A 21,870-nucleotide genomic window follows, 5' to 3' on the forward strand; every position below is an offset into this window, starting at 1 on the left:
CTTGTGAGACTGAGGTATGAGGACCATCAGTTTGAATCCAGACCAATTGCACAGTGAGATACTATCTAAAAAATTAAAAAAACAAAAAAGCCCCAAACTAAATCCCAACATTTGCATCAAATGTGAATTGAAAATAAACTGAACTTATAATCAATGAAAATATCTTGCTCTCTTTTTGTCCCTTCCATTTAAATTGAAATACATACAAATACTTCAAGAAAAGTAGGCAGATTGCTCTAAACCAATTTAAACTTAAAAAAGAAAGCATCAGCATAGGCATGGGCTGTTCCCCCCATGAAGGACTGAGCACAGGAGGCTAGCTGGGGGCAGACTGGAGTGAGTGCATGTTGAACACTGATCACTCTGAAGATCCTCATCATTGGCAAGAGTGGAGTGGGCAAGTCCAGACTGGTATTGAAATTCACAAATGATACTTTTGATCCAGAACCTGTAGCAACACTAGGTGTTGACTTTAAAGTGAAAAGCAATTTCAGTAGATGGAAATGAGGCTAAACTTACAATAAGGGAAATTGCTGGCCATGAGAGGTCTAGAAGATTAACTCCCAGCTATTATAGTGGTACATAAAGTGTTATGTTAGTTTATGATGTCACAAGAAGAGACACCTTCATTAAACTAGATAGTTGGTTAAGTAAAATGGAAACATACCATACATGAAATGATATAGTTAACATAGTGGTTGGGGATAAAATTGATAAAGCAAATCTTGAAGTTGATAGAAATGAAGGCCTGAAATCTACATGAAAGCATTCCAAGTTATTTATAAAGGAAAGACTAAAAACCTGTGACTCTTCAATACATCATTGAGGAACTTGTTGAAAAGATCCCTCAGACACCTGGGCTATGGAGAAGTCAGGAGCAGAACAAAGAAATCCAGCTGACACCCAAGGAAGAGAACCATGGAAGAGGAACCTGTGGTATTACTCTTCTGTGTTATAAACTGGGAATTCCATCTCTTGCATGTTTAATCAGATACTGCCATTTCTTAACTGCTTCTTAGAGGCCTTGAAGTTTGCACATAATTATTTTCGTCATAGCAATGAGTATTTTCAAGAAAACCCATTCAAAAGCTTTCCCACATGAAGTGATATGGTAAGCATGTGCAGTCTTCCATCTGTAGATCGTTTTAAAACATAATCCTTTATTGATTCTTTGGGAATTTCACCCAAATCCCGCTCACTTCCCAGTCCCTCACCCCTGCAGCATGCCCCTCAATTAAAAACAAAACAAAACAAACAACAAAAACCCCACCTTGCTCCTCCATCTTTCCAACCCCTCTTTATTCATCCTAGTGGCATAAGGAACTACTGTGTGTCACACAGCATAGCATACCCTTTTGTCCAGTCATCCCCACCTACAAATGTTCATTTCAATGAGTCATTGGTCTGGTTCACGGTCTCTGGTTTCTGGTACACTATCATCACTGGACCCTCACCAAAACTTCTCTTGGAATTCCTGCTGATGCCCTGAGTCATGGAGAGCCTGTGGTTATTGTTCTGCAGGACCAGTCCCTTCACGCACTCCAGCAGGTCGTAGATGGGTTAGATGTTATGGTGGGCCAACCCAAGGCCCAGAATATGTGTCTAGGTGGTAGCTGAGCTGCTCAGTCCAGACCACTGGGGCTGCCCCCCTCAGGTAAGGGGCAGAGCCTGCTCTCCTAGGCCCATGCCATTGGGACCAGCTCTCCCACGCCAGTGGTGAGGGTGGGGGCCATCTCTTCTGAGTGCTGAAGTCAGCTCTCCCAGGGAGGGGGGCAGCACTCCTGCTGCGGTGTCCAGCGAGGGGCAGGGCCAGCTATCCCAGGGCCAGCGAGAGGCAGAGCTGGCTCGGCAGGGCTCTCAGATTTCAACACACATGGTTCCTATGACCTCCTGTGGTAACATGGGCCATGGACATCATCACAGACCCCAGCTGCAACAGGAACACGGACCCATACATGCCCTCAGCAGCAGCTGGGTCCCGGACATCACCATGGCCCCTGTGGCAGCACAGGCCACTCAGATCAGTATGGCCCTATTGGCAGCAAGGCCCTCAGACACCAACATGATCTCAGGTGACTGTCCAGACACTAGGCTTCTGCACAGCCCTCGGTGGCAAGGAGCTATAGATATCAACCCAGACCCTGGCTGCTGCTGGGCCATGGGCTCAGACATGGCCCATGACAGCAGCCTGGGCCCAGACAACACCATGGCCCCAGGTGGCAGTGTAGGCCACTCAGATTGGCATGGCCGCCCAAGGCAGAGTGGCCCTCGGGTGCCAACCTGGCTACAGGTTGTGGCCTAGACCCCAGGCATCTGTATGGCCTTTGGTGGTATCAGGAGACATGCATATCAACCCCGACCCTGGCTGTGGTAGGACCACAAACCCAGACATGGTCCTCATCAGCAGCCTGGGCTTAGATAGCATCTTTGCCCCAGGTGGCATTGCAGGCCATTCAGATCATACCATGGCTCCAGTGGCAGTGTGGCCCTCAGATACCAACATGGCTCCAAATAATGGCCCAGACCCTGGGCATTTGCATGGCTTTCAGTGGTATCAGGAGCCATGGATATCAACTCAGACCCTGGCTGTGTGGGGCCACGAACCCAGACATGGTCCTATACCACAGCCTGACTTGGATGTCACCATGGCACTGGGTGGTAGCACTGGCCATCCAGATTAGCATGGCCCCAGTGGCAGCATGAACCTCAGACACCAACATGGACTCAGGTGTCTGACCAAACCCTGGTCATCCACACAACCTTCGGTGGTTACTGAAGCCATGGACATAAACACAGAACCTGGCTGCTGCAGGGCCATAGGCCCAGACATGCCAGCCCTGGAGGTCATCATGCCCCCACTCCCACCCCTGTAGCAACACAGGCCACTCAGATCAACATGGTCCCAGTGGCAACATGGCCCTTGGACACCAAAGTGGCCCCAGGTGGCAGCCCAGATCTTGGGGCATCCCTGTGGCCTTGGTGGCAACATGGGACATGGATGTCAATATAGACCCAGGCTGTCGGAGACCCAGATATGGCCATAGGCGGCAGCCCAGGCCCAGATGTCACCCTGGTCCCAGGTGGCAAGCAGGCCACCAACATCAGCCCATTCCTCACTGCCCTAGCTTTCTCAGAACTGCCTCTTACCATAGCTCATGAACCATTCTGCCTCTTTCTCCCCCATTTCTCCACCATATACTTGCTCATCATAATGGCCCCAGTCGGCCTGTGGATGCTTCAGGTAGGCTGGACCGTTAGGACAAAACTGCCCTATTGGTGAAATTATTAAGGCAACTCCATGTAGTTAAAAGGGAGGTTTATTTTGTGGGGTAACTTACAAGTGAAGGGATAGGTAACAGGGACTGGGAAAGGTGTAGCACAGTCCGGCTGTGTTCTCTGGAGAACTCTGCTCAGTCTACCTCCAGGGTCCAGGGTCCAGGAACCAAGAGAGCTCCCCATCCAGATGTTGGGTCTTCAGGGGTCCTCTCTCGGCTCCGCCTTGTAGGCGTGACAGTTACCAAAGCCTCAAAGGGGGTGGTATTTCCAGTTCAAAGCTGGAATGACTACCCACTACATCTCCCCCTTTTGTCTAATAAGAAGGTTCTAACCGAATACAAGACTATATACAATAGGAATGATTATCAAATATTGTCCAGGAGTAATGAGGGATAATGACCTAGATAAGATGGAACTACAACCAATGCGAACAATATCAAACAAGAGACACATACTAAAATCCAGAGAAGTCTGGAGCATAGGTAAATGACATGTTACAAAGATCATTCCAAAAGGTGTCCTATCCTAAAGAACCTGAATCTAATACTTAATATGTTCTATCTACTAAGTTGTAACTATAACTGCTAGTCTTCAATCCCATCAAAGACCTGAGAAGGAATATAATGATACCTGAGAAATGGAAGATGGATGCAAGCAACTTTCAGGAGTCTTGCAAGAGTAGACAGAGACAGCTGGCAGCCTGGACAGTCACCTAATGTTTCTCAGCATTGTTGGTGCATTCAAATTGGCTACAGGCCTAGAGTATCTGATAGACCATTTTCAGAAGCAGAAATTCTGAGAGATCATCTTACCCTGTCTTGGCAGAGTTTAGAAGTCACTTTTCCTTGTGTCCCGCTCGTCCAGGAGTTAACCAGAGCTTTACTCCTGTGATGCACACATTGGATTCATGATCCATGATGTGGAAGATTAGTTACTTGTCACCTAACAGAATGGCAATAAGGCTTTCTCCCTCATTTGGGTTTCAGAAGAGCATGAATGGTGCATTGTAATACTTCTACTTAAAACCAACATCTTTTTTTCCCACAAATATTGGTAGTGTTTGTCTAGGTGCCTCAACTGTAGCTTGTGCAATATTTATGACTATGCATAGCTTATGGCTTCTGTAAACAGCTACTTGATACTAAAGAGACTGTGTCTGTGTATTAAAGATGAGGGAGAAAAACACTAAATGACAATTTGAGAAAAGCATATTGCTTCTAGATTCTGATGTGGGAAAATGCTATTCAGATGATCATTTACTGTAACAAGTATCTAATATATCTTAGTCACTGTTCTATTGCTGTGAAGAGACAGCATGACAACAGCAACTCTTATAAAATAAAGCATTTGATTAGGGCTTGCTTATAGTTTCAGAGGGTTAGTCCATTGTCATCATGGCAGGGAGCATGGCAGCATGCAGGCAAACATGTAGGAGGAGAAGCTGAGAGTTCTACATCTGGATCCACAGGTGACAGGAAGAGTGAATGGCACTAGACCTGGCTTGGGCTTCTGAAACTTCAAAGCCCACCCCCAGTGACACACTTCCTCCAACAAGACCACACCCACTCCACACTCACTCAAACTCCTAATCCCTCTTAAGTAGCATCACTCCATAATGACCAAGCATTCAAATATATGAGCCTATGGAGGCCATTCCTATTCAAACTACCACATTCCATCCCTGGCCCCCAGTAGGCTTGTAGCCATATCATAATGCAAATATCCACTCAGTCCAACTCCAAAAGTTCCCATAGTCTATAACAGTCTCAACACTGTTTAAAAGTCCAAAGTTCAAACTTTCTGATATTCATGGGAATCTCTTAGCTGTAACCCCCTGTAAAATCAAAATGAAAAAGCAGATCACATACTTCCAACATACAATGTCACAGAATATACATTACCATTCCAAAGGGGAAGCAAGGGAGCATAGTGAGGAAATACTGGACCAATGTAAGACCCAAACCCAGCAGGGCAAACTAAACTCTGCATCTCCATGTCTGATGTCAAAACACTCTTCAAATCTCCAACTCCTTTTTGCTTTGTTGACTGCAATACACTTCTCTCTTGGGCTGGTTCCACACCCTGTTAGCAGCTCTCCTTGACAGGTATCCCATGACTCTGGCATCTTGTCTCCAACATCTTGGTGTCTCCAACAAAATCCAGGCTTCATTTTCACAGCCTCATGCAATGGCTTCTCTGGACCTCCATGCAGGGACACCCCTGATGTATCCCTGGGAATCCAGCTCTTTTCTGAAGGGAAATGGAGTGGATCTGGAGAAAAGGGGTGGATGGGGAACTGGGAGGAGTGGAGGGAGAGGAGGCTGCAGCTGGGATGTAATATATGAGGTAAGAATAAATTAATAAATGGTAATAACTGATATGGAGAAAAATGCCATAATGTACAAGGCTAGGGAGTGTTAGAATGTAGGAATATTATTTTAGATGGGATTGTCAGAGAAATTCTCTTGAAATAAAAAAAGAATGAAATGAAATGAAGGAGTGAGGCATGACTCTATGTTGTAGAGTATTCTAAGCCTGAGAAAGAACAAATGAACTTCTTGGGTTGCTTCTAAAAACAGTAACATGACTGGTGTGGCTAAAATAGAGACATCAGTGGCTGGTGAATGGTAGAGATGACTACTTAGCATGTACAACACTTTGGATTTAGTCCCCAGCACTATAGGAAAAAAAAATGAAGAAAGCAAAGAAACAGTGAACAGAGTTATTTTAGTGTGTGAGACAGAGCCAAACCATGTGAGATACAGATTCACTGTGAAAAGGAGTTCGGATTTTATTCTGAGTCTTGTTGAAAACCATTAGAAGTGTTTGACAAATGGATCACTGTAATCTGGCGTACATTTTTTAAAGGATGAATGATTCTTGCTACTATGTGGACAAAAACTGTACTTTAGGGAAACATGAATGGAAATTCAGGTAATTAGTTGTAATTATAACACAACAATTCTCCACACATTGATGATATTGGTTTTGGATGAGGAGTTGGTTGTGGATAATGGTGGTAGTGGGCAATTTTCAGATATATTTTGAAGGTAAAGCAAATGGCTTTTATAAGTGGGTTGAACATAAAGTAGAAAGTGGAATCAATAATTCAGATGCCGAGTGGCTCTGAATAAAGAACTCTTAGTGAGATGGGTGGAGACTGGCAGGAACAGATGTTGGAAAGAAGATCAGGAGCTCAGTTCAGAACATACTGAGTTAGAGATGCCTTTTAGCTGTCTACATGTAGATTGAAAGTGAGCAGTTGGACATGTGCTTCTCAGATTTTTGAGTGAGATCCAAACTAGACATAGAAATTTAGGAAGCACCAAAATAGAGATGATGTATTTAAAGTTGTAAGAATGGATGTGACTAAGGAATATAAATACTGTTGAGCACTAGGGGAACACATTCAAAGAATGAACTTTGGGACATTTCAGTGTTGAAGTACACAAGATGTGAATGAACTTGTAAAGCCACAGAAAGCGAAGAAGCTTGTCTGGTCAGCTGTAGCCAGTAAGGTAGAAATGTATGAGAAATCCTTGCTCTCTTAGAAATGAAATGAAGGTATTTCAAAGGTGTAATGTCAGTGATATTCAACACCGGTGATTAGTAAAGTGGCCAAATAGTTTCTGAGGACAATCCTACTTTATGTTGGTTTCACAAGAGGTGATTAACAACACACTTTTTACTCTCAGTAGAGTCATTATTCAGATGGTAAATTATATGACCCCTATAGTGATAGGTCCGAAAACCTTTTCACTTTCACAACATAAAAACCATCGGCAGTCGAGATGAAAAAATTGCAGTGGAACAGTGAAACTTCATTGGATGTTGGAGAGTAAAGAGTGGAGTGGTTCCAAAAGGAAGAAGATCATGTCAGTGTGTTCATTACAGACACCTACGCTAGGGTATTTGCAGCAAAAGACGAGGAATGGGACAGTAGCCATGGAATGATAGGGGTATAGGGGAATTTTATCTTCAAAATGAGAGACAGTATAGCATATTTAAATGCTGATGGGACTGTTTTGGTAGAGAGGAGTCTGTTTCAAAATTATTTTAAAGACAAGTCTTATATTCATAGCAGAAGTAAGTGGAAAGAATGGCAATATCCATATATCTTGTATCTCTGTGCATATTCTTCCCCAGCTGCCAACAACAGTTGTGCAAGTGTGCATTTGTTACAACTGATCAATCTAGGTTGACACAGTATCATCACCCAAACTCTGCTTTTTACATCAGGACTCACTCATGATTTTATATGGTGTGTGCATTTGGACAGATATATAATATAGTGACATGTGTCTGCCATCATAATATCATACAGAATACTTCACTGCTCTATCTAAAATACGTCTGTTCATCTTTCTCTAACTCAACCCCTGGAACCATTTAATATTTGTATTGTTTTGTTTTGAGACAAGTCCTAACTATGTAGACATGACTAGCATGGAATTTGCTTTGTAGACCAGGCTGGCCTAGAATTTTGAGTGATCCTCCTGCTCCTGCTGGTATTACAGACATACATTACCATGCCTTGAAAAATAGTTTCTTTTCTTGAAGTGTTGGAGCTAGAACTGAAGACTTCTTGTACGCCAGGCAAGCATTCTACTGACTGAGGTACACCTCCAACCCTAAGCACTAACTTCTTTTTTCTGTCTCCATAGTTTTACCATTTCCAGATGTCATATAATTGGATTCAAATAGCATGTTGTCTGAGAGAGAGAGAGAGAGAGAGAGAGAGAGAGAGAGAGAGAGAGAGCCTTCCTATGGCTGGTATGTGAATGTCTTGGTGTTCTACTTGCTGTGAAGAGACACCATGGCCATGGCAACTTTTATAAAGGAAAACATTTAACTGGGGCTGGCTTACAGTTTCTGAGGTTTAGTCCATTATCATCATGCCAGAGAGCATGGCAGCACACAGGCAAACATGGTGCTGGAGAGTAGCTGAGAGTTCTACATCTGGATCCACTGGCAGCAGGAAGAGACACACAGTGACACACTTCCTCCAACAAGGACACACCTACCCCCACAAGGCCACACTTCCTAATCCTTTGAAACAGTGCCACTCCCTAAGCATTCAAATATATGAGCCTATAGGGGCTATTCTTATTCAGTGAAGATTAGAACACAATTTGTCATAGTTTGTTCTTTCCCTCTACCATGTGGATTTCATGTACTGAACCCAAGTCCTTAACCCCAAGGGCAAGTGTCTTTACTTGCTGATATTTTGCTGGTCTACATGTTGTCTTTTAACATTGACTTATTTCAAGACAAATACTGAATATTTTTGCTACTGTGTAGATTCCAGATTTAAATTTATTTGTATGTGTATATGTTTGGAGAGGTTATGTGTGTAGGACAAGAAATTAGAAAGGTGAACATGAGAAAAATGGAAGGTTTTGGGAGAATTAAGAGGAGGGTAATATAATATATGTGACATGAAAATGGAAAGGGTAGTACTAGATCCAGTCTGTAGAATATGAGTGGAAATGATATGAGCATTTCGTAACCAAGGATTTTAAGAAAGAGAATTACTTCTATTTTCCTGCCTTTTCCCATTTTTCTGCCTGAATGCAGGCCATGATGAGGTCTTCTCATGAAGAAGCAGAAGGTCATGGTTAGGTAATAAGAAATACCAAAAAGAAAAAACCCATAAAAAACAAAATGGTAATATGGACTTCTCACACTTTATATTTTGAGAAGTAATTTGGCATTCCATTCATTTATATCACTTTCTTTAATTGTGTACATTTAGAATTTCTTATCCATACAAATCTTGTTCACTCACCTCCTCAGTTCCTTTGATTGTAAACTTTTCAAGGAGTATTTCCCATGTTCAGAATTTCAGTGGTTTTGCCATGAGTCTTGCAGCTGCTGCTGCTGCCATTCTGAGCTTTCTTTCCAGGCACTTAAGTGCCTCCATCTGTTCCGTTGCATTTTCCCAAACAACACGCCTCTACAGAGCCTAGATGATGTCAAAACTAAGTAATAGTCCAAACGTGAAGCCATGTTGGAGGATAGAATGTTTTCCTTTGTTTGGAATACACTTTATCCTTATGTCAATAACACAGTAACGTGCTTTTGAGTTTATTTGGAACTCAGTGTTTCTGAGATCACTTAGAAACATGCCTGTGTTGTGACAAATGTATAGTTGAGGACTTGTGCTGGAAACAGGACAAAGAAGATTCCTAATCCCAGTGCTGCCATTAGAACAGCTGTGCTTCCTGGAGAGAAAGCATTATTCATGGACTACGGACATTGTTCCTAGCTCTGTTTTCCCAACTCACACCAGTTTCCTTCTTATTCTCCTTCTCTGTCTTCCTGTTATTTTGAGATCGAAAAATCATACTGTGTAACCCTGGCTGGTCTGGTATTTAGTATGCAGATCACGCTGGCCTTGAACATTGAACTTGTGGTGATCCTACTGTCTCTGCCCTCTACCCCAGGTGCTGGGATTACAGGTATGTACATAACTTGATTTGACATAGCCTGATATATATATATATATATATAGATAGATAGATAGATAGATAGATAGATAGATAGATAGATAGATATATATATAGATATAACCTGAAAATATTCTTAGATGTGGCCTCTCCCAGTTCTGTAAATGCCCCTTCTCAAGTTGTAGAAACAGACCAATATACTGCCCAGAGCATCTCTCTCCTGCACTAGAAGTACATATTCTTTGGGCATATTTCACCCACCTTTATTTACTTTGTCTTGACTGGAGAGATTCAATTTCCTGTGTATAGCATGTTAGCTTTTTATCACTATAAGAAAGTACCTATGGTAATCAAAATATAAAGAGGCAACTTTTTTCTGGCTCAGGGTTTTGGAGGTTTTAGTCCATGACCAAGTGACTGTAGCAAAGTAGCACATCGTGGCGCACACACAGCAGAACAAAACTGCTCACCTCAATGGCCACCTAGCAAGACAAATGAAAAAGGAGATACAGACTTGGGAGGGGGATAGCCATAATTCTAATTGGAGCATGAAGCTTCTGCAGTGTAAGTAAAGAAAAATAAGTTGTAAGAACACACAGAATTTGGCTCAACCTAATCTAGACGGGAGTTTGTTAAAGAAGGTTTAACCGAGGGATGTGGAGGTCAGTAGAGAGGCAAGTTAACCTAAATCTACAAAAGCAGATTCTTGAGAGGTACAAGAGGAGATGTTGTGAACCATAATGGCAATGGGTATGCTACTGTGCAAGTTTATGTGCAAATGTGAGGTGAAGTGAGATGAGGAAGAGAGAAGTGAGTATGGTGATTTAAGTGAGCATGGCTGCCTTTTTATACCAGGGTTAATGCTAAGGCCAGGTTGCACAGATACTAGAGATACTGGGTAGTAGAACAATAGTCATTGTTTTATGTTGCACTTGAGTGCAATTTTGAAGGAAGTAAATCATGTCTAGTGGTCATAATACAGGTCAGCATCTTCTGTGTAGTATTTGACCATAGATCAATAAATACTAATAAAACACACAAAAAGCTTCCTATAGGGCCTTTTTGATCAGTATCTCTTAGCCACTCAATGGCTTTAGTTTGTAAATGAATTGACAAGAGATTATGCAACAAATATTTCAACTATTGCTAGAACCACTCCTATCAATAAGTAAATTGGCGAAAAGATACTGGTACTTCGGGTTAGGGGCATGGTTGCTCACACATATAATCCCAGCCCCTCTGGAATCTGAAACAGAATTGTAAGTTTGAAGACAGCTTGGGCTGCATGGTAAACCTAAGGCCAGCCTGGGCAGCTTGATGAGACGAGTTTCCCAATACAATGTTTAAACAAGTGTTATGGATATAACTCACTGGCAGATTGCTTGTCTAGCACGCTCAAGGGCTTGGGTTCAATCCTCTGCAGCACCACAGCACCAAAAAAAAAAAAAAAAGACAATAAACCTCCACATATGTGAGCAAATTTTGTACTGGTGTTATTTTAGTTATGCTTGTGAAACAGAAGATTGGTGTTAATGCTGGTGAAACGTCAGACACAAAGTGAATCTTCTTCCTGGGCATTGACGTGCAGTAAAGATAGTTAAGGAAGATCAACATTATGAATAAGGACAGTGTATCTAGTTTGTTCCTGCTATTACAATTACTATAAATTTAGTGGCTTAAAATGAGAGACTTAATATCACAGCCCTGGATGCAGAAAGGGCCTTACTATTCTAAATCAAACAACTCCTTTCCTTCAGGGATTTCTATGAAAGACTCTATCTTTTATACCTTCTACAGACAGCCTGCATTCCATGGGCCCTGGCTTCTTTTCGTCTTGAAAGTCAACAATGGCTTTATTTTGCTTTACCAATGCTGTTTTCCTGAGACAGTGATTCTTAGGCCTCTGCCTGTCATACCTAAGTACCCTTGCAGTTACATCGGCTAGAATGACGCAGCATAATTTTGTGCTAAATTCCACTATTAACAACCTTAGTTCTACCAGAAACCCCAATGCTTCCTGGCCAAATAACATGTTTACGTAACCTGAGTATGGACTTGGGGATGTTACTCTGTGAAACACTGGATAGGTGCTTAAATGAATTTCTAAATGGATAAGCCCAGCAGCTTCAGTGCATGATTAATGCCATTGCTGTTTTCCCCACAAAGATATTGCTATTTAGAATGAAAAGCACGCACACACACAGGCGCACACACACACAGAGGCACACACACACACACACACACACACACACACACACACACACACACACACACACACACACACCACACACACACACACACACACACACACACTCACAGTGTGTGACAGAAAGAATTGATTGTTGGCCCAAACCTGTGGTTGATTTACCAGGCCAGGTGTAGTTTGGTCTCCCCTTTGGAATAGGGGCTATGGTGGGGGATGTAAAGGTAGCCCCCACTTCAGATCCCTTAGAGACAGATGTGCTCTCCTCCTCTTCATGGTTGCATGAACCAAAGAAAACATGGGAGAAACAACAGGAACCTACTGGCTGGCTGTTGCTAGGTCACCTGTCCCCTCTCAGGCTGCAGTACTGAGCCCCCCCTTCCACTGGCGTCATAAGAGGGGGGCAGAAGGGGGGAAGCAGAGAGGGAGTGGAGGGAGGGGCAGGCACTGTCCAGCCTCGTTCTGAGGTGCAGATGTACCAAAGGGCTCACTCAGTATCCATCCGCTGCTCCCTCCTGCTCCCCAACTCCAGACACCCCCCTTCATATAGTCCGCCCCCCCCCAACCCAAAGCCCTCATGGACCCTAGCTCTCAGCCATCCCACACACTGTAGTGGCGCCAGAAAAGTGGTGGTGGTCTCTGGTTAGGGCGAACAGGGGTCTGCAGAAGCCCACGGGCGCGACCCACCCCTCCGAGTGGAGGGGTGCTGCCTCCGGCCCCGCCCACTGGGAGTCGGAACTAGGGTGGGCCCGGGAGGGGGCGTCGAGCCCAGTGCGCCGTATCCCTCCGCCCCTTCCCGACACCCTCGAGGCGAGCTGCTCCTGCCGCATCCTGCGCAGCAGCCCCTGCCCGTTTGGTGCAGAGGCGTGGGGGCGGGACGCGGCTCTGCCATCGCACTCGCGCGCAAAGCGGCGGCGGCGAGAGCACTGTGCGAGGAGCTGCGGAGGACGGAGCACGGGCGGGAGCAGACGGGGACGCGGGGGAGCCCGGAGACCTGGGCCGTGCGCCTGGCCAGGCAAGTGGGGGTGTGTCGAGGGCTGGGGCGGCCGCGCACTGCGGACCACCGCCCGGCCCTGACAGTGCAGTGGAGGCGAGCGGGTCGTGGGGGCTCCCTGGAGTGGTGGCGGATCCCCGAGATCCTAGGCGGTGAGGAGGAAGCGGGAGCCCGGGTCGGGCCGCAGGCACGGGGGTGGGGGAAGGGCGGCTGGGTGTGATGGTCTGGAGTCTGGCGCGCCAGACAGCCTGACAGCCTCTCTTCAGGTGTCAGTCTGGGCCGTGGAAAAGATTATGGGGTAGGCGGCTGCGGGAGAAATGGCGGTGCGGGAATTGGGGGGGGGGGCGCCGGGAGCCCACGGGTGTGTGTATGTGGGGGGTGCGAGGCGGATGTCCAGTTCTGGGGCCAGCTCAGCTGGTGGGTGGTGAGTCGCCTTGGCTACTAGGGCTCTGATCTGTTTCCGGAGAGGGGCCCTTGTACCCTGCGCCCTGGGTGCTGTCCCTTCCCACAGGCTCCTGCTTGATGGCAAAGTCTCCTCTCTGCGCGGTAGGTCTGGCGTATTCTGACAGGCCACAGTGAGCATCAGTAGACCAGAGGCTTGAGGAAAGAGGAACAGGAAAATGGCGTGGATTTCTAGAGGTGTGTGGCAATGGGAGTGGGCGCCAGACAGTGATTGGAGATGCGAAAAGGGTGGGGGTGACAGACCAGAACAGGTGGGGTATCCATTAGTGTCTCCTAATCTCATTTCTCACAGCCTTTCAGGTATTTTCCCCAATGCCCTTTCCTCCTTCCCAAATTTGGGGTCTGAAAAGATGGTTTGGGCATGATGACGGAGTCATAAATCCAAGGACCACTTCAGAACCTGCCTTCTAGAATGTGCGGCGCCCTTCCCCCATTTTTTGCTGCGCAAGGCGAGGAAATGTGGCCACCTAGTGGCGCATCCTCAGAATTGCAGAAGGACTAATAAGTATGACATCAAGAAGTGGGTGTTACCACAGAAACCCTGCAGCCAGGCAAAATGGAACTAGAATGTTCCAGCAGTAGGACCCTAAATGCTGAAAGACACATGATCTGGTTCTTATCCTTGGTGGTGTTCTTCTCAGCCGGATCAGCTGCTGCCATCATTTCCCGATTGTCTTTCATTTTCATCTTTTTGTCCACAGGCCTGCTTTAAGGCTGGTAGTTCTTCAAGAAAGAAAGGAGGCGTCGAGGAGACTGTCTCAGATCTCTGGAGGTTGGTGAGACCCAGGGGCAGTGGAGGATCCAGGTACTGAGGAGACAAGTGCAGACTGCTGTAACTCAAGAGGGTGCATGATGTCTTTACTGCCCCCTACATTTGCCTACAGCTGCTGCCATCATTTCCCGATTGTCTTACATTTTCATCTCTTTGTCCACAGGCCTGCTTTAAGGCTGGTAGTTCTGCAAGAAAGAAAGAAGACATCGAGGAGACTGTCTCAGATCTCTGGAGGTTGGTGAGAATCAGGGGCAGTGTAGGATCCAGGTACTGAGGAGACAAGTGCAGACTGCTGTAACCCAAGAGGGTGCATGATGTCTTTACTGCCCCCTACATTTGCCTGGAGATGCTGCCATCGTTTCTTGATTGTCTTACATTTTCATTTCTTTGTCCACAGGCCTGCTTTAAGGCTGGTAGTTCTGCAAGAAAGGAAAGGAGGCGTCGGGGAGACTGTCTCAGGTCTCTCAGGTTGGTGAGACCCAGGGGCAGTGGAGGATCCAGGTACTGAGGATACAAATGCAGACTGCTGTAACCCAAGAGGGTGCATGATGTCTTTACTGCCCCCTACATTTGCCTAGAGATGCTGCCATCATTTCCCGATTGTCTTACATTTTCATCTCTTTGTCCACAGGCCTGCTTTAAGGCTGGTAGTTCTGCAAGTAAGAAAGAAGACATCGAGGAGACTGTCTCAGGTCTCTCAGGTTGGTGAGACCCAGGGGCAGTGGAGGATCCAGGTACTGAGGAGACAAGTGCAGACTGCTGTAACCCAAGAGGGTACATGTTGTCTTTACTGCCCCCTAAATTTGCTCACTGCCACAGCATCCTTTATTTCCTTTCAGAGATACTAGGAATGTTGAGGGAGATGTGAGTTAATCTGTGATCCAAAAGACTAGAGCTGAGAGCTGAGACCAGGGAACATAAACTTTAGATAGAAAGCAGGTGTGGTTTTGTTATTGTCTGTTTGGGCTCAGAGATGTGTGCCTATATACCAAGCATTGAGACTCCATTTTCTTTTATGCATTTGTAGGACTCCCTGCCCTTCTCTGTTGGTCTTAACACCACCTGAACATAGAAAAGAGGAGGGAATCGCCCCACATCGGTGAAGGTTGGTATGGGAGAGGGTTCACTTTTAGATGGGGGTAGTAGAGATCACCCAAGAGTGACTACTGTGAGATTTGGGGGCTCCCCTCTGTCTTCATTTCTCGCGTGTATACTGTTTGCTCACCCCCGTACCTGTTTTCCAGCAGGCAAAGGGAACACTGAGGTTTTCTCATAGCTGAGCTCTTCCACTCAGCATCCTGCACCAGTGTCTCTGTGTAAGTTTCAACAGGAGGCAACAGAATTGTAGAAAGCTGACTTCCTCTTTTTTTCTCTTCCTAGACCAGCTGCAGTGGCTGCTTGGTGGTGCCGGGGTTGCTGCTGACCAGCGCAGTCAACAGGTCTGCACCCACCTGGGACCTGTCCATCCTCCTCTGCCTTGGTTTCGCCTCTTCTGCACTGTATCTGTGTTATGGACTGAGACTGCTTGGGTAGGAGCCTCCTTGAGTGCTGGATTGACACTCGGGTCTTCTTTTCAATCTCCTAGCCTCGCGTACCAAAGAGTGTTGTGAAGACCAATCCTGTAACATAGCTATAGTGAGGTTTACTCTTGTTAATTGGTAGACATCGGGGCGTTATCTAACATACGCAATGACTAGGGCAGAGATGGAGCCTGGTGCCCAGGCAAAGACTGAAAATAGGCCTGGGGATGAGAATGCCAATACCAATGCTGCCGAGGTAGAGAATGAAGCCCCATTGGTGGTCAGACCCAAGGTTAGGACACAGATAATGCCTGGAGCAAGGCCCAAAGTGAAGCCTAGAGCTCCTCCTGGAGCAAGACCTAAGACTGAAGCCAGTTCACCAGGTGGGGCATATCCTAAATATAAGCCCAAGTCAATCCCTGTTTCACGATCGAGAAATGATGCCCAGGTCTGGGCCCCAAATAGGTTTCGGGCAGATCCCATGTCAAAGATGGGCAAGCAGGGTCAGATGAGTACTGCAAACTCTCCACTGGTCAGTACTGATTCTGGGGTGATTGCTCAAGCTAAGTGCCTGTCTGTTGATAGAGAACTTGGTAATATGGACACTGAGAGTTATCCCAGAAGGGCTAATTCTCAAGCAGGATTCCAGCATTCCTTTGGCCCAGAGGAGGGAACCAGTACGGGGACCTGGTACCGTTCCAGGCCTGCCCCCAAAGGAGAGGCTTCTGAGAATTCTGATTTCAGATGGGCAGATAAACCCTCAGGAAGTTCCTCCTTCTGGAATAGAGATGAACCCAGTACAAGATTCCGTCCTAGGAAAAACATGAAGGCCAATAATCCCAGGTTCAGACACATGGCCAAACAGGAGACAAATACCATGCCTAGGCACAAAAACAAACAAGAGTTCTATAATATTTCTAGTTCTGATTCTGAGGATGAGTCTGCTAAGACTCCCTGGTTCTGGGCCAAAGAAAAGACCAAAGTCTGGTCTAGGCCCAAAGAAGAGCCCAATAATAGGTCCTGGTTTAGGCCTAAGAAAGAAGTCCATGCTGAATCCACTTCTGGGTCTGAATGTGAAAATCATCCAAAATCTTCATTCTGCTCTGGAGAAGAGGCCAAATCTAGAACCAAACCCAGAGTCAGGAAAGGGGTCAATATGAGGGCCAGACACCAGGCCAAGCGAGAAGCTTACAATGATGGCCCATCTGGATCTGTAGATACCAGTAAAAAAGAGTCCTGGTTCTTGCCTGAAGATAAAGCTAGTGCTTTTGCAAAGTCTAAGATAAAGAAAGAGCCCAGAACCAGAGCAATGCCAAAGGAAGAAGTCAAAACCAAGGTCAGAGCAAGTACCAAACAAGAAGCCAGGTCAGAGGAGGAAGTCCTCGTTGGAGCTTGGTTCTGGGATACCCAGGAATCCAGGATGGTAGATAGGGTAATCACCAAGCCCAGTCTACATGTAGAGGAGGAGCCCATTGTTGGAGATTGGTTCTGGAGTGAAGAAGAAGCCAGTGTGGACTCTGAGACTTGTTGTATATCCAGACCAAGGGCTAAGGAGGACCAAGTTAGTACTTTCTCTTTAGGTTCTGGGAAGAAGACCAGTATTGAAAATGGGCCTAAGGCTACCTCTAAGTCTGTGTCAGTAGCTAATGAGGAGGAGAACATTATTGGGTCCTGGTTCTGGGCAGATGATGAAGATGTCAGCTTGCAGGCTGAGGACGAGTCCATTTTTGGATCTTGGTTCTGGGGCATTGGCGAGAACAGCTTGAGATCTGTTAGAGTCGGTTGTGAGAAGATGCCAAAGTCTGAGGAAAAAGAAGTTACTGATTCCTGGTTCTGGGCTGGAGAAGTCAGTACAGAGGCCGAGGTTGAAGAACAGGCCAGGCCAGCATCTACAAAAGGGACAATCTTTGTGCCTTGGTTTTGGTCTGAAAAGCAGGCACATGTGGATTTAGGAACTGAACCTTGCTCTGACATCATGGCAGGAGCTGAGGAAGAACCCATAATTGGGCCCTGGTTCTGGGCTAAAGTAGACACTAGTGTGGAGGCCGAAGTTAACAGTAAGTCTAGCCTGGAGGATGAGGAAGAGCCCATTATATCACCTTGGCTTGGTGCCAGAGAACAAGCCAATATGAAGTATGCAGCTGGGGCCAGATACAAGCCTATGGCAGAAGCTGAGGATACTAATAAAGAGTCTTGCCTCTGGGCAAAGGAACCCAGTTTGTATCCTACCAATAGAGAAAGCTCGAAGTCTGCTCTGAGAGAGCAAGGGGACACTGTTGATTCATGGCTCTGGTCCAATAATTATCCAAGGACAGAGACCACTGCAGGGTCCTGGTTATGGGCTGCAGAAGAAGGAAATATAGATGATGAGACAGGAGAAGAGATTAAGCTACCAACTTTAGAGGACAACATATTCAGTTCTTGGTTCTGGAAGGATGATGAAGAAACCGTTGTAGAGGCTACCAACATACAGGAATCCAGGCCAGAAGCTGAAGAGGAAGACATTATTGGCTCTTGGTTTTGGGCTGGAGATGAGGACAAATTCCAGCCAGCTACTGAGATTCATGAAGAGAACAAGACAGCATCTGAAGAGGAAGATGCAGTTGGATCCTGGTTCTGGGGCAAGGAAGAGGCCGGTCTAGAGCCAATGAGAAGGGGCACTTTTGAGTCCGCTCCTGGAATTAAGGAGGAGGAAATTATTGGGTCATGGTTCTGGAGTGGAGAAGCCAAAATTGGGGCTGGGTCACAGACAGTCGAAACTGGGTCAGAAACTGAAGAGGAGGCAATTTTTGAGTCTTTGATCTGGGCCGCAAAAAAGAACATTGTAAGAGCAGGAGTAAACCGTGTGTCCAAGCCAGAGGGTGAGGGCGAAATGGTTGTTGAGTCCCAGTTCCAGTCTAGTGACAAGGCCACAGAAAAATCTGAAACTGTGGTTATCAGTGAGTCCAGTCCAGAAAATAAGAAAGGGCCAATTGTTGAGTTTGGGTCAAGAGCAAAGGATGAGGCAATTAACAAGACTGGCAGTGGAGATAACTGTGAAGTTAATACAGAAGCTGAAACCATGGTGGGATCCTGGTTCTGGGAAGGGGATGAAACTGGCTTTGAGTCCAATCCTACCCCTGTGTTCAAGGCCACTTGTGAGCCTAAGTCTTCAACTGAGCAGGAACCTGATCCTTCCCGCAGACCCCAGAGCTGGGATGAGGTCACTGTTCAATTTAAGCCTGGTCCATGGGGAAAGGCTGGCTTCCCGTCCCTAAGCCCCTTCAGATTTCCAAAAGAAGCAGCATCTCTGTTTGCTGAAATGTTTGGGGGAAAACCTAGGCTTGACAACCTTGGTCCAGAAGGAGAGCAGGAATCTTCAGGTCAACCTGAATCTGAGTTCCCATTTCAGTATGATCCCTCTTACCGATCAGTCCAGGAAATTCGAGAGCATCTTAAGACCAGGGAAAGTGCGCAGCCTGAGAGCTGGTCCTGTAGCTGCGTACAGTGTGATCTTAGAATTAGTTCTGAGGAGTTTGAGGAACTTCTTTTAATAATGGACAGAAATCAAGACCCCTTTATTCATGAAATATCTAAAATTGCAATGGGCATGAGAAGCGCTTCTCCGTTTACCCGAGATTTCATTAGAAACTCGGGTGTCATCTCACTGATTGAAGCCTTACTTAACTATCCATCCTCCCGAGTTAGGACAACATTTTTGGAAAATATGGTTCGAGTGTCTCCACCTTATCCAGATCTGAACATGATTCAGACATACGTGTGTCAGGTTTGTGAGGATACCTTTGATTATGACTTGGATTCCTCTGATCAGTTGTCTGGATTGACAATGATTACACATCTCACTGCTACTTCTGACTATCATAAAATGGTTGCCAAATATTTGTCTGGCTTTTTCTACTTACTAAGTTCAGGCAATACTAAAACAAGGCTTCAAGTTCTGAAATTGCTACTGAATTTGTCTGAAAATCTTGCCATGACAAAACACCTGCTTACTACTGAGTCAATGTCAGAATTTATGGCCCTCTTTAATAAGGAGGACTCAAATGACAATGTTCAGATTGTTCTTGCAATATTTGATAATATCAGTAAGAATATACAAAAAGAAGCACTATTTGCTGAGGATGATGATGATGATGATGTGGTGGTGAATCTTGAACCACTTATTTCTGCATTCCAAGAGATTGAGAAAATTGCTAAGCAACTGAAACGCAATCCTGACAATCAGAAATCACCCTGAAGTAGAACAAAAAAAAAATATGCTTAACCATTTGCCTATGATTGTCCTTGTGTTCCTGAGTCATATGATCCTCAAATAATGCTTTGGTTTCCCAGCTGATTGCTTGTGTCAGTGTACCTCTTTAATGCTGGTGATAATTTGCCCAATGCTTATGTAATCTGTATCGCTTTTCTGATGCCAAATGAATACACAACTGAAAACACATTTGTTGGTGATACTTGTTTTGTTGATTGTGATGTTCATAATGTGAGTTGAAAGTGAACTGAGCCACTGTAAATAAGATACCCTTGTAATTGTTGTTCTCATGTGCATCTGTTTGAGTCTTGTGCTTCAATAAAGTTCTGTGTTATTAAAGTTAGCCACAATCTCCCCTTCACTGTACAATACGGATGCAAAGAGGACACATGGCCGTGTACACCGCTAATGTGTGAGTAACATGCTTCTTCCACAGGCTTCTTCTTGGCATTGAATCTCAAAGGGTGAAATGGACTACAGCTCAGAGCGTACTTCAGAGAGGACTCACTTTAAGTTGTACTCTAATACAACTTATGGTAAGGAGAAGCGCATGGGTAGGAAAAAGTGTTTCTATACGGATATATCCAACTGCCTGGATTAGGGGGGAGGAGTATAAATTGAAGAAATATATTGAAAATGAGGTAAGTTTGAAGAGCAAGTTGGACTTCGCTGTTCAAACTACTGTGTTCAAAATAGAATCAGAGCAATGCAGAGGGTAAAAGAATAACACTAGAAAGCACAACATTTCAATTCAGTCAAGTGGATGACTAAGTCATGATGGTTTTGGTATCACTTGATAAGCCCCTGTCATGTGGTATTAGGGCTGGGGAGATGGCCCACTGTAAAAGGCTTGCTAGGCAAGCATCGTGTCCTGAGTTAGGACCCCTGTCACCCACATAAAAATACAGAGATGCTTGTGCATGGCTTTAATCCTGGTGCTGGGGGTGGAGTGGGGGGAGAGACAGGAAGATCCCAGGGGCTTTCTGGACGGCCAATCTAGCCAGTCTGTAAGCTTGAGGTTCTGGGAGAGACCCTGTTTCAAAAATGATGTGAATTACAATAGAGGAGGAAATTTGATCTAGTCCTCTGGCCTGTGCACATGTACACACATATATACACCACATACACATAGCATGAACTCAGGTGCTCTCAGGTGTTTACTGCTTTTAAAATGCAATAAGCCATGACCCTTTCAACAATTTGTAGAGAGTTGTGTGAATGGAAATAATGGGAGGGTCTGGGAGTCGTTGGAGGAGGAAGAAAATATGATTAAATCTGTCATACAAAAAAGTTTTTAAATGAAAAGTTAAGAATAATTACATTAAAAAAATCAATGTAGGTGGGACAAAATTAGTCAAATTATGCTACTTGTTTATGAAAATTCTGCAGTTTCACATATGAAACATCAAAGAGATAATGGCACAACTTCAGAACTGGGTTGTCAATGAAAGTACAAAATTATCTAAAAACCAAAATTATCTGTAAAACTACCAAAGTTTACTAATTCATTCCACACTTTGTTGTGGTTTCCGAAAACGGGGTGTTGTGAAACCCAGGCTGGCTTCAAACTTGGTATGTACCTGAGACTCACTTTGAACTTCTAATGCTAGGATAATAGGTGGCTGTACTGAGATTCAGGCAGCACTGAGATTGAACCAGGGGCTTCCTTCAAGCATGATAAGCAAGCACTCTTAAGGGCTGACTGCCATCCGCAATCGCACACGATGTATCGTTCATTCACAAAGGTGGTAGCATAGGTTCCGGCGGGAGTGATAGAGCGAGCACAACAGAAGGAGAGTACCTGACAGTTTATTCGATTGGCATACGTACATGTGTATAATCTATTTTGATCGTATTCACCCCCATTTCTCTCGTCTTCCACTCCCACTTCCAGTGATCCCTTTCTTTTAACCAACTAGCCACCCCCACCTTTCAAGTCCTT

General features: G+C 45.2%; 2 protein-coding genes and 1 pseudogene across 2 annotated transcripts in view; all 3 read left to right on the forward strand.

The window, feature by feature from the left end:
• The first annotated feature begins 351 nt into the window (after positions 1 to 351).
• LOC128117158 (ras-related protein Rab-18-like) lies at positions 352 to 11,185 on the forward strand (annotated as a pseudogene).
• The window catches only part of LOC128117164 (uncharacterized), a 99,837-nt gene continuing 81,178 nt past the window's right edge, over positions 3,212 to 21,870 (forward strand). The window contains exons 1-5 of the mRNA XM_052749096.1: positions 3,212 to 3,241; positions 12,671 to 12,943; positions 14,086 to 14,189; positions 14,320 to 14,394; positions 14,788 to 14,890. Coding sequence (XP_052605056.1) covers positions 3,212 to 3,241; positions 12,671 to 12,943; positions 14,086 to 14,189; positions 14,320 to 14,394; positions 14,788 to 14,890 — 585 coding nt within the window. The remainder of the gene's footprint in view (positions 3,242 to 12,670; positions 12,944 to 14,085; positions 14,190 to 14,319; positions 14,395 to 14,787; positions 14,891 to 21,870) is intronic.
• Positions 14,817 to 20,271, forward strand: Gprasp1 (G protein-coupled receptor associated sorting protein 1). Its single transcript, XM_052735925.1, has 3 exons — positions 14,817 to 14,930; positions 15,184 to 15,261; positions 15,537 to 20,271. The coding sequence occupies exon 3, from the start codon at positions 15,846 to 15,848 to the stop codon at positions 19,911 to 19,913; it is 4,068 nt and encodes a 1,355-aa protein (XP_052591885.1). The 5' UTR covers positions 14,817 to 14,930; positions 15,184 to 15,261; positions 15,537 to 15,845; the 3' UTR covers positions 19,914 to 20,271.

Source organism: Peromyscus californicus, unplaced genomic scaffold, assembly GCF_007827085.1.
Source record: "Peromyscus californicus insignis strain IS unplaced genomic scaffold, ASM782708v3 Scaffold_10__1_contigs__length_136768540, whole genome shotgun sequence".
NCBI classification, from domain to species: Eukaryota; Metazoa; Chordata; class Mammalia; order Rodentia; family Cricetidae; genus Peromyscus; species Peromyscus californicus.